This window comes from Mus caroli, unplaced genomic scaffold (assembly GCF_978045245.1).
Source record: "Mus caroli unplaced genomic scaffold, Mus_caroli_1 scaffold_10, whole genome shotgun sequence".
NCBI lineage: Eukaryota > Metazoa > Chordata > Mammalia > Rodentia > Muridae > Mus > Mus caroli.
This window is the reverse complement of record NW_028227265.1, coordinates 54,013,376-54,031,421: the sequence shown is the minus strand read 5'-3', so window position 1 is coordinate 54,031,421 and position 18,046 is coordinate 54,013,376. Positions and strand designations below refer to the sequence as shown.

At 37.8% G+C, this 18,046-nt stretch overlaps 1 protein-coding gene across 1 annotated transcript in view; it reads left to right on the top strand.

The window, feature by feature from the left end:
* Iqcm (IQ motif containing M) overlaps positions 1-18,046 on the top strand; it is a 513,003-nt gene that overhangs the window by 234,776 nt on the left and 260,181 nt on the right. The window contains exon 8 of the mRNA XM_021170291.2: positions 6,946-7,061. Within this exon, the coding sequence (XP_021025950.1) occupies positions 6,946-7,061 (116 nt within the window). The remainder of the gene's footprint in view (positions 1-6,945; positions 7,062-18,046) is intronic.

Below are 18,046 nucleotides of genomic sequence, written 5' to 3'. Positions count from 1 at the left end.
TATTAGAGGCAATTAAAAGAAGGGCTAACTGTGTCCCATAGTTTGCATATAGTCTGACTTGGTGGTGGAAGGTGGGGCTGTGAGAGCAAATAGGTTTAGTCTATGGCAGGAGTATGGGGCATCTGGACACATTGTTTCCAAAGACTGATGCTTAGCTGATGTCTTCCTTATTCTTACTCTGCCTGGGACTCTGGTCTGTGCCACCGCATCATCCACATCTAGGATGATTCTTCTCTCCTCAGTTAAACTTGTCTGGATACACTCTCAGAGATACCTGGAGAGGTATGTCTCTACATAAATACTAGATTCAGTCATAAAATCAAGATAAACCATTATAAGGCCTAAATATAAAGTGAGTTTTATTAGGGTCTTAAGGTTTGTGTCATATAAAACTTTGATAAATAAACAGGATTTTTGTTGTTATTGTTGTTGTTTTGGTTTTCGAGACAGGGTTTCTCTGTGTAGCCCTGGTTGTCCTGGAACTCACTTTGTAGATCAGGCTGGCCTCGAACTCAGAAATCCGCCTGCCTCTGCCTCCCGAGTGCTGGGATTAAAGGTGTCTGCCACCGCACCCAGCTTAGGATTTTTTTATTAATCCATTTTTATAGGGGCATCAGCCACAAACATCAAAATATTGAGGGATATTGTTTTTCTTCTACATACGAATTTATTTTTCTTGAATCTACTTCTAAATAGTTCATTTTATTCAAACAAAAGATAGCTATAAAGTGAACATACATTGTTCATTTCATTTTACAAAATAATACATATGAGTTAGTTTAAATGTACCATTTCGCCATTTATTCTAAAATTCAACTAATGTAGCAGATAGAATTCATCTACCCAAGCAACTTTTTAGATTTGATTATTCAAATGATTAAGATGCTATTTGTCAACTCTAGGTTACCATCCCTTTTAATTATATAGATAATCAAACTAAGAACTGCTAATTCTCTCTTCTAACTATTAATTGTTTGTAATTACCTACAGATTAAAACTGCATGTGTAATTAACTCTAAGAATTAATTAACACAAAGGAATTGATAGAAAGGAAACAAAATGAGCTTAGCATTAAAGAGACTCTGGGGACCCAAGACCACTAAACCCATTTGGTTCTGTCATGTCCTAATAAAGATATATTGGCTTTTCCTTGGGCCTTCTTCAGAAGCAGGTGCGTGCACTGTTACTTCACAGCATTTAGTTTCTTGGTTGAGTGAAACCTTCTAGGTGAAGTTTGAATTGCTATTGTCTTTTGCCAATGTTCAGATGAACTGAACAAATCTATTGTTTGTGACATTGGGGAATGCCAGCTAATCCTTTGCTTCCTCCTTTCTCCTCTCATTCCCTCAAGCTTTGGTAGCATGCCCAGGTATACAGTTTCCTGTGAATCATTTGAGTAATTTAAATTTCTAAAACAGCTATGCTTATTAGGTTTCAGAAACATCTCCCACCTGTTTAAATAATTGGCTCATGTTAGGTACATAAATTTGAATAAAAGTGAAAAGTCTTCCACCTGGAGGATACTTAGAAACTATTACCATTATAATTGTGAAAATATTAGAAACTGAGGAAAGATTATCTGGTAAAAATATCTTGTCCCTGAAAAGGTGGCACTTTAAAATCCTGTGAGAACATTTTTGTCCCCTCATGAAGCTGTGTTGCTTGGGAGCTTTCACTTTTATGGTTTTGCTGGTTGTCATGCCATTTAAATGATCCCAGCATCAAATCGGTGCTGGGATCTAAGAAAAGTGAAGCCTTTTCAGATGTGTCTAGATTGGCAGTGAGATATGCAGAAGTCAGTGGAATAATATGAACTTGTGGTATTTTCCAAGAGAGAGCCTAAAATAAGAAATGAGGAATTGCAAAGTTGGGAAGACATCGCTGTAAGGAGGTCTTTAGCATTTGTTTTAATGCTCGAGAATTGCTGCTCTTCACTGCTGCTGAGTGTTTTGATGAGAATTTTAATTATTCTGCCTATTAACCTGCAGCCTGCTCCTGTGTAGCCTTTACACACTCATGCTTGCACGTACACCTAGACTTCAGAGTCTCCATTTCTCTGTGGCATCACCTCAGAAGATTGTTGACTCTGAGGAGAATTTGTGATAATTCTGACTGACAAATGGCTCTGGTTTTCTTTAAACTATAAGCTTATAACTTTGGGCTGACTTTGTGGAATAAACTGGGATTTGTTGCTTGTCACCTTGTGTGCCAGCTTCCAAGGGAAGTCATTAGCATACATCAGTGTGTGAATGATTGCCTTGAAGATTTTAGTGGAGGCTTTATGCTTCCTGGAGTGGAAACGTTATAGCTATATTTTCTAGTGTGATACCTACATACTGGAGAAAATAATACACGGCCTTTTCAACTGCATGAGTTTGTCTGGCAGGTATACAGGATAAAATATTTGAAAACGCTCCGAGTTCTTTAGAAATAAATTGTGTGGTATTAGTTCCATATGGAGCTTTGATCCATTGGTAGTCAAGAAGATCCTGGGCTTTGCTCATATAATTCTATAGGTTTTGAGTTTTTCTTTTATATTTTCTTGCTTTAATATGTAATAATCATATAGATTATTGGATTTCATTAAAATCTCTACACACCACAGACACATACACAGACACACACATGCCACATACACACACACACACCACACACCACACTACACATACCACACACCACATACACGTAACACACACACACACACACACACACACACACACACACAGACACACACACATCCCACATGACTTTGATCATGCTCATACCCTCGATTGCCCTTTCCTAGGCCCTTTCTCCAACTCTCCTCTTTCACATCTGCACTCACAGATAGGCCTTTTTACTTTGCACTCACATCTATCTTTCTGGACCCTGTCAGTGCATGTGACAGGTGACATATGTCTTTGTATAGCTTTTTGGATTTAACATGATGATCTTCTGTTCCATCTTTTTTTCTGCAGATGACACAATATCATCTTTATGTTTGACTAAAACTCACTTGTGCACACTCCACTTTTTGTTTTTCTGTTTATCTATGGATTGGCCCCGTGACTAGTTCTGTAACCTAGCCGTTATGTTAACACAGCAAGAAAAGGTTCAAGTTTCTCTGTGTAAGCCGACTTTGTTTCTTTTGGGGAATATACGTATTATAGATGGATTAGATAGAAGATCTATTTCAATTCTTTGGGGGAACTTCTATACTGTGTTCCATTCTGGCTCCCTAATTTACATCTATAGTGGGTTGATCCCATGTGATCTGGCATCTGAGTGGTACTTTTCAGTTTCTGGTTTCTTCACAATAACCATCTGACTGGGATTTAGTTTTGTACATTTATCTATGTAGTTTTGATTTTCATTTGTCTTATGGCTCAAGAATCTTGACATCTTTTATGCATTTATTGGTTTGCTATCCTTTATTTGAAGTGTCTTTTCAGATAATTCATCCATTTATTGAATTTATTATTCCTCTTTTGGTGTTTATTTTAGCTTTTCTTGCTTCTTTATACATTCTGGATATTAATAACTGTTGGGTGCACATCTAGCAAAGATATCTCTCCTTTATTGTAGACTGTCACTTCCCCCTGTTGTTTCTTATACTGCACAGCAGCTTTTAAATTCAACACAAACTCCTTGCCACTGTTGCTCTCAGTTTCTAAGCTATTATGTGTAAAAAGTTTAAAAATTCCGGCCTATGCTGATACCTTGAGGTATTTTATAGTTTCTGGTCTTACATTAAGATCTTTGAGTTGATTTGTAGAGGGGGAGGGTGGAATCTGGGAGCCTGGTTAAATTCTCCTACAAGTGTGTGTGCAGTTTTCCAAGTACCATTTTTCAAAGAGGGTTTTTATGCAACATATGCTTGTGGCACCTTTGCCCAGAATCAGAGGGCTGTAGCTTTTTGAGCTTAGGCCAATTTTTTTAAACCAGTATTTGTGTAGCTACTTTCCTCTCAGTGCTAATGAGGCAGAGGCATGGGGTCATTTCATGTAAGATATTGCCCTGGCCCCAGAAAAATTCATGAACTTAAATCGGAGATTGGAAATAGATTTCCAGTTCTCTAGAACAGGGCTTCCTAAACTTTTTGACTTGCAACCTTCTTTTGCCTTAGAAATTGTGTGCCCCCACCCAGTATAGGGATCTATAAAACAGGCATAGAAATAAAATGCTTACTGATAAATCAAGAAAAGATTATCTGAAAACATTTCCTTGATATGCATGTAATTTTACCATTGAAGATTAAGAGGAATTTACACAATCATGAGATAGATGTGCTTGTTGACTTTATAGAATGAATGAAGTCCTGGGTGAATATTTGAAACTGTAAGACACAGAGTATATTCATTGTTTCTCAGAGTTGATTGATATGTTTATGCTTATCAGTGCTGAGAACGTTGCATCATATAAATTGTTTAGAGCAAAATTGCAGTAGTCTATTTAGGGCCATTTCAGAAATGGTAGGAAATCTTTACTACTCCCAAGCCAAAATTCATTTCATGTATATAAAACAGTGATGCTCAAGCCAACAACTCAAACAGTACTTTTAAAAATTCTAATATAATTTGATCTAAAGATAAAGTAATTCATGACTCCCATGCTAAAAATGAAGTCTCTGCTTTGTAATTCAGCCATTATATTCCTACAAGAGCAGAAAAGTCTACATAGTAAAAGAACAACTTGTATGACGCCATCATCTTGAATCTGAGCTGTGATCTTGCAGGCAGCATTTGTTGGTAATATTTGTCATAAAGGCACATGAAACACAAGGTAGATGTGTGCGTGGGAATGCAGTGGCAGTGAGGGTGTACATGGACATTGAATTTTGAGTTAATTTTAGGTTGTCATACTTCTTGAGACTTTTTACTGTAGCCATTTTTTTTCCTCCCAATTTCATGGGTCTCTGTGCATAACTTAAGAAGCTGGGGACTAGACACATGCAAGCATTCCTTGTGGACATGTAGTAAGGATTTTGTGGGATATTGCTCTGAGTGAGTTAAAGCTTCAGGAGGAGGCAGGAGGGATGACCCAGTGGTTGAGCACACTGGCTGTGCTTCCTGAAGATCTGGTTTGATTTCTAGCACCTACATGGTGTCTTCCAACCACTTGTAACCAGTTCCAGGAGATCTGACACCTTCTTGTGGGTTCCATGGACAATGGATTCATGGTACACAGATGTACATGCATGCAAAACACTTATACAAATAAAAACTCCCCCAACGTTATAGAAAGTATGAGGACTTCCATATGTCTGAACTGTCCTGTGCAACCTGCATCTCCCAAGGCTTATAAAAACTCAGTAAGAGATAAGTGACTTTTCCTGGTCCACATCTTTTGTTGTTTTAATCTAACCAGTTCTCTGTAAGCTTTTTACTGAAACTTGCTTCCACTAAAGAATTTCCTGTATTCATATTGAGTAATAAATAAAATATATGATTTACTGTGCTCTCTTTTAAAAGAGGTTTTAAACATTTGTTGTTGTTGTTTTGTTTTTCGAGACAGGGTTTCTCTGTGTAGCCCTGGCTGTCCTGGAACTCACTTTGTAGACCAGGCTGGCCTCGAACTCAGAAATCTGCCTGCCTCTGCCTCCCAAGTGCTGGGATTAAAGGCATGCACCACCACTGCCCAGCTGGTTTTAAACATTTTGATAGAGACCAGAAAGTCTTTTAACTAAACAGACACTCATATACAGATAAAATATGCGTGTATAATAGGATATGTGTACAATAACATTTGCTCTTTTATGATTTTAATTTACATTTTGCCTTCCTGTAAGACATTTATTCTATGATCCTATAAATAAATAGAAGCAGCTAAGTAAAACAATTATGTCTGAAGTTTCAAAATTGCTGTGTAATAATGCATTACAAATATTGTACTGACACTTTCTGAAGAGAATATATGAGTAAATATTAGGAAAGTTGGAAATCTGATATGATTTGACTTATTTGAATGACAAGATTGAACTATTCTTTTTTAAAAAAGTAATGGATACTTTTGATAAATAATCAGGTAAATCTCAAATCTCATCATTTTCTTTTTTCTTTTTAATTTATTTGTTTGTACATCAAACACTGCTCCCCTTCCCACTCCCTTCACAGATACCCTCCCCCATTCACCTCCTATCTCCTCTGAGAGGGTGGCTCCCCTTGAGTAGCTCCCCACCCGGTGCATAAACTCTCTGCCAGGGTAGGCACATCCTCTCTCAATGAGGCCAGTTGGGGAACATATACCACAGTCAGGCTTTCCAGTTGTTGGGGACCCACATGGAGACTGAGCTGCACGTCTGCTACATATGTGTCAGGGCCTCGTTCAAGCCCATGTGTGTTCTTTGGTTGGTGGCTCAGTCTCTGAGATCTCCAAGGGGTACAGGTTAGTTGTCATACTCATCATTTTCTTTTCCTTTTTTTTTCTTCCTTTAAATGGATATTTTATGAAAAGATTGCAGCAGAATTCCCAAGGAAGAACTGAGGACGCCTGCTGCTTGACTGTTTCCTCTTTCACAACTTCATCTACTTTGTAGTTTTAAAACTTAGTCCTTAACAATTTTCTGGATTTCCTTTTAATGTACTTACAGGACAAAGAAGTTTTCCTTTTATTTTTATGTGTGCAATTCACAAATAGGATTTTACTTGAAATCTCCTTAGAAAAAAAAAAGGAGTCAACATTCTTGGAGAAGTCAGTACTGAGGATGAACCTGTTAGCTTGCCTACAGCACACTGGATGCAATAAAAACACGAAGCTTTACCGTGAAGGAGCTAATTAATTCAAGTCTCTCTGTGTGCAGGGCCATCGCTTCTTCATCTCTCTCTGATGAGATGACAAGATGTGATTTTAACACAGAAAAGTGAGCTCATAAAGATGATTTGCTTTCCTTCTTGTATCATTAAGCACTATGATCAGTATGTACTCATCTTAGATAAATATTATTTTAACCTCCATCAATATTTCTAGCTGACAGGACGCTTTATGATTGGAGGAGTGCTGCATTGATAAGATCTTCCTGTTTGCCTCATGGATCTGCTCAAAGTTTATCAGAGTCCTCAGTGACATTTAAGGATTATTATAAGGTAAGTATTTTTAAATACGGACATTGCATTTACTTGCTGTTTCTTTCCCAGTAAAATATTGGGTCAATTTTGATGAAAAAAAAAACCATGAAATTTTACAATGGACCTCTTTTGTTTCTAAACTCTTCATTGAAAGCCATTTCTTCAGCTACGACTTTTCAGTTCATGCCTGCAGTCAGTCCCAGCACCTGTGAGGCTAAAGCAGGAGAATGGCTGTGTGTTTGAGGCCAGCCTAGGTAATAATTCTAAGATATTGTCTCAAAATCAGAAGCAACCTCACCAAAATAGATAGATAGATAGACAGACAGACCGACAGACCGACAGGTAGATAGATATATAGATAGATAATTTTTCGTTCTGAAGAAAATCTTGAGTCATTTTTTATCATGCTTTGTGTGAAATTTACTCATCACCTTGAACCATAATATGTGCATTCTATTTTATTAGAAAAGCACTGAGGCAAAGGATCATCACATGGTTTCTTGTACATGCAATCACAGGGCTACTGTTTTCTGTATTATATCAAGGACTCAAGTAGAGACTGAGAATGAAAATATCTGCTTGAAGTATGATAATGGAAGGACTGAGAAAATCCAAATGCAATTTCTTGACTGCTTACTTAGGCTTTTAGGATGAAGACTCTAATACACAGCACATGAACCTATAATCCAACAGTCTTTTGGATTTTTCTATTAGAGCAAGTCCTTAGATGTGAATACCACAGGAAATTCAGTTTTAAAAATCTTTAGCACCAGCTCTTTAAAAAAGATTACAGAGCTATAACACTGTGTCTCCGTCAGTCTGTGTATCTAACGCTTCTTACATGATCTCCCCTGTGAGTGACTATGCGTGACCCCTCTTTTCTTTTATCCTATATTTTTATGTCGATGATTTATTTAATATTCTTCCCTTCCCATTTGCTACCATAGAGAAATATGACAGTGAGTGGTACTGGATTGATTAAACAACAAAAGTTCATTCTTCTCACAGTTCTGGATCCCAGACGTTAGCCCTCAAGGTTGCTGGCAAGTGTTTCTTCTGAAGCTTCACTGTTGACTGCAAGGCAGAAGTCTTTTTTTGTGTGTGTGCTCCCTTGGCCTTTCCTCTGTTTGCATGGATCCTGGTGTCTCTTGTCTTCTGATTACACTTAATCTTAGCTTCCTAAGAGCTGTATATCCAAGATGGTCACACTGAGGGCTGAGACTTTAGCATATTTGAAAAATATAATTTAATTCATAGTTTTGTTAGATGAATAAAATATATGTGAAATGTTTCTTTATGTTGAATAGTCCTTATTTATTTATTTATTTATTTATTTATTTATTTATTTATTTATTTTTCAGTAGTGATACATGGGCCATGGCTCACAGGTCAGAGGGCAACATACAAGAGTCAAGAGTTCTTTCCTTTCCTTTCCTTTCCTTTCCTTTCCTTTCCTTTCCTTTCCTTTCCTTTCCTTTCCTTTCCTTTCCTTTCCTTTCCTTTCCTTTCCTTTCCTTTCCTTTCCTTTCCTTCTTTCCTTTCCTTCCTTCCTTCCTTCCTTCCTTCCTTCCTTCCTTCCTTCCTTCCTTCCTTCCTTCCTTCCTTCCTTCCTTTTCTTTTTTTTTTTTTTTTGTTTTTTCGAGACAGGGTTTCTCTGTGTAGCCCTGTCTGTCCTGGAACTCACTCTGTAGACCAGGCTGGCCTAGTACTCAGAAATCTGCCTGCCTCTGCCTCCCAAGTGCTGGGATTAAAGGTGTGCGCCACCACAAGAGTTAGTTCTTTCTTATACTGTGTAGGTTGTGGGGTTTGAACCTATATTAGTTATGAAGATTAGCAGAAAGCACCTTTACCCATTCACCAGCAATAGTTAACTTGTCATTTAAAAATGTTTCATTTATATTTTTCCCATAACCACAACTTTAAAATAAGTCACATTCATCTCATGGTGTTAATCATGTTACTAATATCTTTATGAGTCTGCTTTACTAAAACTAAATTTTTACAAGTCTGTTTTGGCTTTGGAAATTATATGAATTTTTTTGATGGAAAATATAGACATATCTACATTTCCATGTCTACATGAATGTAGATATGGAAGTCACAGAAGCATAATTTCCTGAAAAAAGTTAAGTCATTGTTATATATCGTTTATGGAAGACATTCCTTAATCCATCATTGTTATAGTTTAGAAGAAAAATGTCTCCTACAGGTTCATGTGCTTAAACACTTGATTACTAGCTGTTATCATTGTTTTGGGAGGTTATCTGATATTCAGGAAGCTGAATCTAGATGGACAGTTGTGGGCCTTATGGTTATAACTTGATTTTTGTTTCCTGTGCTTCCCAACTTGGTGACATGATATAACCAGTTGTCCTTCCAAGTATGAGCCAGTCTTTCCACTATGCCATCTGTGACATTATAGACTCTTACCCTCTCAAACCATGAGAAAAATTCCTTCCTCTCCTAAGTTTTAATCCTGGTGATATAAAATAACCGGTATAGAAAATCAGTATTGAGAAATGGAGTCACTGCTGTGTTAAACATAGTGGTTCATAAGCCTTTAGAGAACTTCTTAGTGGGAAGAGTTTAGAGCTTCAGGTTGGAGAAGCAGTCACGTGCTATAAGTAGAGCTTAATAGACCTTTCTGACAGACGTTCCAAGGCTAAAATGTTTATAGAAATGTGAATGTTAAAGTGTTTGTGTGAAGTTTCAAAGGGGAAGAAGGACTCTCCTAGGGATTTCCATGTTCTGACAATGGATGTGGCTGCATTCTGCCCTTGTGTTGAAAAATTGATGTGAATTAACAATTGATGAATTTTTGCTTGGCAAGGGAAACATCAAGGCATTATAGCATTCAAATTCTTTTGTGGTCATTTCTCACCACTTTTTGTTAGGTTACATTGGGGAAGAGGAGAAAGTTGAGGAGAATGTTCCCTTTGGTAAGGAAAAGTGTAAACCTAGATGGGAGTTGCACAAGTGGTTGCTGTAGAGAAATTAGCACCGTGAGAAATGGTTTGGCCTATAACATGCTTGTCATGTATGCATGAGGACTTGAGTTTGGACCCTCAACACCCACATAAAGACCAGAGCTGGTGGTGTGTATCTGCAACCCCAGCCCTGGAAGAGGAGAAATTGGAGGGTGGAGCCTGCCAGCTAGCGAGTCAAGCAAGTCTGTGAGCTCTATGTTCAGTGAGAGACTTCGTCTTAAATGTAAGGTAAATAGTGACTGGGGAAGATGCCCAACACCTGTTTCCTTCACACAAATAGAAAAGGTGAGCAGTCATAAGCCTTTATATAAGTGCAGTTAGAGTTAATTAAGGCTGTATCTTATCTGTGCATACCAACTGTGTGTCTCTGTGTGTGTGTGTGTGTGTGTGTGTGTGTGTGTGAGTGAGTGTGTGTGATGGAGATAGGTGTTTGAGAGTCAAACTTTCAGATTTGTTTCTGGTACCTCTGGCTTTTTCAATGTTCATTATTAGAAGTAGCTTTCATCTTTTAGAAATGGCTTTTGCTTTTTTTTTTTTAAAGGATTCTCCTATCCTATAAAACACTAACATTTCATGTAGATATACAAGAATAAGTTCTAAGTTTATTTAATGTTTTGAATAAGTAAAATTATTACAGAATTATTTTATTTAATTAAAAATGTATATTCTAAAGTTTCATGTTTTGACTACTCTTACCACTCTGGCTGAGTGCACACTCCTGCAGAACTGTGGTTGCTGTCATTCATCTTCAGTGCACCTTTGTTATCTAAAGCTGTCAAGCTCTGCCTCTGCTAACTGCTAATTCTCCTGTAGCTCCTTTCCTGAACTCCCAGATACCACTGCTACACTTGTTGCTTGCTGCCTCTGTGACTCTGACCCCTGCAGGTACCTCAAATAATCAGAATTTTATAGTCTATTTTCTTCTTTAGTGAATGGTGGATTTCACTTAGCTAATGTCTTAAAAGGTTATTTTGGATTGTATTGTGTCCGATGTACTTCCTTTATTGGACTGAACAATACTATGTGTCATATTGGGTATCTATCATGTGAGTAGCTTTCACCTTTTGAATTTCACCTTTTCGGAGGAATGTCACTGTGAACGTGGGTGTTCAAATATCTGAATATCTGTGTTTATTCCTTTGGAGTACATGCCAGAAATGAGATTGCCAATTTACATTTTATTATGAAAATTGAGATACTAGTGGCCTTAATTATCTTGAAAGATAATATTATCTAAGGTAACTGAATACCCTATACCAACATTAAAGAATAAAATTACTTTATAATCAGATGGGCAAGACTACTGTCTCCATTTTTTTCTTTCAATCTCATGTCAAAATCCTGAAATACATAGAGAATACATAGAGAATACTCTCTGTCCTTGAGAGTACAGAGTACTAAAATTATAACAGGCAAAGTAAACCAAAGCAAAACAAACCTCTGTATTCGTTAGCATTCAGAGATGTAAGATTCAAAGTTTGTATCATTAGCACTGTTTTATGTGTGTTTGTATCTATGTATATATACATACCACATGTAAGAAGAGGGTGATTGGACTCTGAAACTGGAGTTACAGGTGCTTATGGACCTTATGGGATATGAATGGTGAGAACTGAAATGACTTTTCTTGAAAGAGCAGCATGTGTTCCTAACCACTAAGGCATCTCTCTCTCTCCCCACCCTGTAATATTTTTGAGAATGATAAGAATTAAAACAGATATTGACAGAAGTTTCTAGCTAATCATTGTAAACAATGCAGTGAAGAAACACGCTTAGTTAGTCAAGCAAGACTTTCCTTGGTTGATTGCTCAATTCATTCTGTTGCAGTGGCTCTAGGGTTCAGAAAGCTATCTCTGAAAGAAACGCATTCAGTTTTGTGATCCCTTGGAATGAGGGGATGGGAGTTTCCCCAAATGTGTGTGCCTTAGAAGAAAAGACTCAAGAAATGAGGGTGATATATACATATGGTCACTATAGAGCCATGTGGCCCTCCCGTAACCCTGTGTCCAAGGGGCAGAAGAAACCTCTTGTTGTAACTGAACCCACAGTGAAAGGAACATTCCTGACATTAACTTGGGAGTAGAGAATTACTAGCAAGTACAACTTGGTCTTATAATTGGTTGCATTAGAAATACTTCCTATTATTTATATTTTATTTATGTGTGTAGGTGTATGTGCACATGTGTACCTGTATGTGTCTAGGCTAGAGATGAACACTATATCTAGACCTCAGCATTTTAGATAGATTATCTGCCAGCAAACCCCAGGGATCTTCCTGGTTCTGCTTCCTCAGCACAGACATTTCATGGATCCACACCCATATTTTACATGGATGCCAGGGATTGAATTAGGTCTTCATTCTTACACAGCAAACATTTTATACTCAGTCATTTGTGCATCCCTCTGTTTTTATTTTAAGAATGCATCTTATGCCTTCTAGACTTGGAGCTCCAGCCATTCCAATTCAGCCCTCCAAGGGGAATGCATCCTATATAGAAAGGGAGAAACAAAAATGTTTACTCCTCTATTTTATTAAAATACTTACAGCTTCTTCTCATAAACCAAAACAGTCATTGCCTTTGTTGACGGAGACTTTTTTATTAACAAGAAAAGAAAAATTAAATGTGTACTGTTCATATCTAGTAAATATCACAGGATGGGTATTCACAAATGAAATTTCTGATAGTTTTCTTTGAAAAACATTTTGGAGGCTTTTACTAAAAATGGGTTTTGCAAGAATCCAAAGAGTATTTTTTTTTTATTTTAACTTGGAGATTTTAATGTCTTATGTAGTTATTTATGCTCATTGTCAGGAGCCCATGTATTTTTTTTTACCCAAAAGAATGAGTTTTTTATATACAAAAATGGCAAATATGCTTTAAAAACAGTATTTTTGAGAAGTTAATATATTCATGTGTTTTAGTGACATTTATATTCTTCCTTAATTTCTCCAAAATTGTCTGCCACCTCCTTAACCACCCAATGTTGTATTGATCCTCGGTCCCTACCTCATTTTCTATCAACCTAGCAAGCTCAGTTTGTGTTGTCAGGATACCCTGGGCCCAAGGCTTGCCCCAGAGAATGACTGAAATACAGTTAGGGGTGAGATTTGACGCTTAACATGCCTTCTTCATGTTGGGAATTCCACAGTCTTAGCTTGTGCATGTCCTGTTCATGCTGTCACTTCATGCAATCACTGTGAGTTCATATATAGAGCTACCCTACTGTATCTGGGGAACCATTTTCTTGAAGTCATCCACTACCTTTGGCTCTTGCAATCTTTGCAACTCCTCTTCCACATGGATCCCAGGACCTTGTGGAGAGGGCTGTGGCAAAGACGTGCACATTTATGGTTCAGTGCTCCAAACTCACTCTGCACGCTCATCAACTGCTGTCCTCTGCTTCAGTTACTATCAAGAAAAAGAAGCTTCTCTAATAATGGCTAAGCAAGGCACATATCTATGGGTATAGTCATATGTCATAAGGAATCATCTAATCTCTGTGTCTACTTAGCAGAATAATAGAAATAGGTTTTCCCTTAGGACTCATAACCTAGCTACCCTCAGGGTCTTGGCCTTATTGACAGTAGCAGGCATGGATTCCAGCTCATTTATTGGGACTTAAATCCAATTAAAAATGTGGCTGGTTACTCCCATTACATCCATGCCACTATTGTGCCAGTGGGTACTTAGTACCAGCAATTGCTAAGCTGAAGAGAAAGGATTGAGTTTAATGCCAACCCAAGTTGTAGTGTAATCTGAGCTAGTGATGTCCTTTATGATATTGCAGCTGTGAGCCAAACAACCAACTAAAAAGAGATCTTAGTATATGATTTTCATATTTTTCATTATAAAATACCATTGGAGTTTGACTTTGTAGAGTCATTTCATACCAGTTTATTCTCTGATGAAACCAATATATCCAACCAGATTTCTCAATAATAATTGGCCTATTGTTCTGAAATGTCCTCCAGTAGAAAAGGCATTTGAGGAGCAGGAGCCTCCTGGATGTTAGTAATGGCTTTGGCAGTGGGTCTACTTACGTGTCTGCCAGTCAAATTATGCTATTAGTGTTAGTGTGTGGATAAGCTAGAGTGTGGTTGTTTCCAGCACTGGGATGAAAGCTTTGGAAGCTACGCACAGAGAACATTTGAGCAGCTATTAGGTGAAGGAAAGGAACAGGCTGTGTGCCCCAGGGAATCCCCACCTCCCCCACCTCCTGGGAGGCTAGGTACACTTGTTCTCTAGTAAAGGAACATTAACTAAATTTCTTAAAAAGTAATGAAAGAGAACAAACTGTAAAAAGGCAGCCAAAAAAGGCAAACATCTGTTACTGAACATGTCTCACTTGACTTCCTTTTAATGTTCTTAGGAATAAATTTATGAACTAGGGAAGCTTTAGCACTAATTAGCTTGTTTTCATCAAACAAAATGCACCAGACATGGATGTTGAATATGAATGAAAACTTCAGTAGTAACAGTAAGTAGATAAAGTAATGGCAGCCAGGGTAAAGGCTGCAAGCTTTTGATTTATGGCTGTGACTTATGTGTTGATTTAAATTGTTATGATTTACTTCTAATGATGATCAATAACACAATCTTTTAAAAGCCGTGTATTCAATGAACAATGGATGGATTAGAAAATGGTTCTTCTTCAGTCATAAACCTGTAGGCTTCTGAGATGTTACAGTGATATTATAGCTGTAAAAGAACAGGTTTGTAGCACAAGTAGCAACAGCAGTAATAATGGTAGCTTTCAGTATTATACAGCCAAGTATAAGCCAGCATATAAAAAATATCAGACCAAAAATTTTCAGGAACTTAGAAAACTTTGAGTTTTAGAGGGGTACAAAAGTAAGTTGTTCCGAAAATCAGTATCCCTTTGTCTACATTTGCAATAAGATATGTGGATGTTCTCAATGAACAGAGACAGAGACTGACACACTGACCTGTGGTGGTTGGAACAGATCAAGGAAGACACCAAAAATCAAATGACTTAGGTTTTGTTTTCATATATGATAACAAAAATGTGTTCGTTTTACTGAGCTTTCAAATTTCAGACTCAGATGAGAAAATGGTTTACAGTACTAGTGGCAAAGGAGTTGATGGAGGATGAGGAAAATGACACGTAGATACACATATAAACCCCTGTGCATGCAGACATATGCATACACATACACACATATACCCCTGTATATAGTCCTATGCACACACACACACACACACACACACACACACACACACACACACACATATACATATAACCACATGTATGCTTGACTGTACACAAATACACATAAATTCCACATATATGTACACACACATATACATATACCCTGCATAAACACACAAATATGTACATACATATACACATGCATATGCACACATGTAACCCCCACATACATACACATGGTACACACGTGCACATATATACATATATACACATATAACAAGCATTTACACACATATACATATATACACATAGTATACCGACACACACACAAATATACACACACGGTACTCACATCTACACATATACATATGCATATATATATATACACACAAACATAAATACATATATAAGCATAAGCATGGAACAGAACCAGTGAAAAGCACATCTATAATACTATTACTTGGAAGAAGAAAATGGGGAGAAAAACTGGTTTAAGGATGTCAAAAGTATTTGCTGAAAATGATTATTTTTCTATACTGGTTAAAAAGATTCAAACTCTCCTAAATGATGTGACAGCTGGAGTGGCTTTTCCCTTATTTCTCTTCTCTGGAGTCAGCATTCACTCTCATTTTAATGATTCTTTCTTGGCTACATTTCCGTTTTGTTTTGTTTTTTTTGTAAAGATTTTTTTTTTTAATTTTATTTATATGAGTACACTGTTGTGTTCAGACACACCAGAAGAGGGCATCAGGTTCAATTACAGATGGTTGTGAGCCACCATGTGGTTGTTGGGAATTGAACTCAAGACCTCTGGAAGAGTAGCAAGTGCTCTTTAACCACTGAGCCATCTCTCCTGCCTGGCTACATTTCCTATTCTTTCTCATCATCTGTCACTCATTAGACACTGTTGTGGGCTTACCATGGGGCATGCTGCAGTGACTGTTAGAACTCTTACATCTGATCCAAGAGCACAAATTCAAATCCTTGAATCTTAGCAGATCATAACAGCAAAAAAAAAAAAAAAAAAAAAAGATCACAGTGAGACCTAGCTGGAAGTAGGGGGCTACATTCCATTTGTTATAAATGTCAAGCAGTGGAGGAGGTATGCACAAGAAAATATCTCATAGGTTACTGGATGCAGGCTTACTGAGGAATTCCTAATGCATTCCAAGGTTATATGTGTGTCAACCATGAAGGTTAACTTTTTTTAATTGGATATTTTATTTGTTTACATTTAAAATATTATCCCCTTTTCCAGTTTCCCCTCTGCAAATCTCCTATCTTATCCCCCCTTACCCTGCTTCTGTGAGGGTGTTCCCACACTTACCTACTCACTCCCACCTCACCTCCCTAGCATTCCTCTACACTGGGGCATTAAGGCTTCACAGGATCAAGAGTATCCCCTCCCATTGATGCCAGTTGAGGCCCTTTCAGCTCCCTCAGTCCTCCCCTAGCCCTCCATTGGGGTTTCTGTACTCAATCTAATGGTTGGTTGTGAGCATCTGAATCTGTATTGGTCAGGATCTGGCAGAGCTTCTCTGGAGACAGCTGTATCAGGCTCCTTCTCAATAAGCACTTCTTGGCATCTGCAATAGTGTCTGGGTTTGGTGTCTGCATGTGGGATGGATCCCATTCTCTCGATGGCCTTTCTGTCAGTCTCTGCTCTACACTTTGTCGATATATTTCCTTAGACAGGAGAAATTCTAGGATAAAGTTTTGGAGATGGATGGGTGTTCCCATCCCTCAACTGGGGGGCCTTGCCTAACCTCCAGATATGGTCTCTACAGGTTCTCCTTCCCCTTTGTGGGGTATTTCAGCTAATGTCACCTTCTTGGGGTCCTGGGAGGCTTTTGCTTTCCTGGCATCTGGGACTTTCTGGTTACTACCCTCAGTTCCCCATCCCCCATTACTAAAGACCTCTGTTCAATTTCCTGACACTCTATACATCTCCTCCATCTCCTCCCATACCTGATTCTGCCTCTCTCTTTCCCCTCCTCTCTTCCTTCCAAGTCCCTCCCACCTTCTACTTCCCTTAATTATATTGTTTCCTCTTGTACATAGGACTAAAGCATCCATTCTTTGGTCTTCCGTCCTCTTGAGCTTCATGTGGTCTGTGAGGTGTATTGTGGGTATTCCATGCTCTTTGCCTAATATCCACTTATTAGTAAGTACATGCCATGTGTGTTCTTTTGTCACTGTGTTACTTAACGCAGGATATTTCTAGATCCATCCATTTGCCTGCGAATTTTGTGAAGTCATTGTTTTTAATAGCTGAGTAGTACACCATTGTGTAAATGTACCACATATTCTGTATCCATTCTTCTGTTGAGGGGCATTTGGATTGTTTATCCAGTCTGTTAGACTATGTCTTTTTACTGGGGGAATTGAGTCTATTGATGTTTAGAGATATTATGGAATAATGAGTGTTGCTTTCTGTTATTTTTGTTGTTAGAGATGGAATTATGTTTGTGTGGCTATCTTCTTTTGGGTTTGTTAAAAGAAGATTACTTTCTTGCTTTGTCTAGGGTGTAGTTTTCCTCCTTGTGTTGGTGTTTTCCATCTATTATCTTTTGTAGGGCTGGATTTGTGTAAAGATATAGTGTACATTTGGTTTTGTCATGGAATATCTTGGTTTCTCTGTCTATGGTAATTGAGAGTTTTGTTGGGTATAGTAGCCTGGGCTGGCAATTGTGTTCTCTTAGGGTCTATATATCTTCTAGCTTTCATAGTCTCTGGTGAGAAATCTGGTGTAATTCTGATAGGTCTGTCTTTATATGTTATCTGACCCTTTTCCCTTACTGCTTTTATTATTCTTTCTTTGTTTTGTGTAGTTGCTGTTTTGAC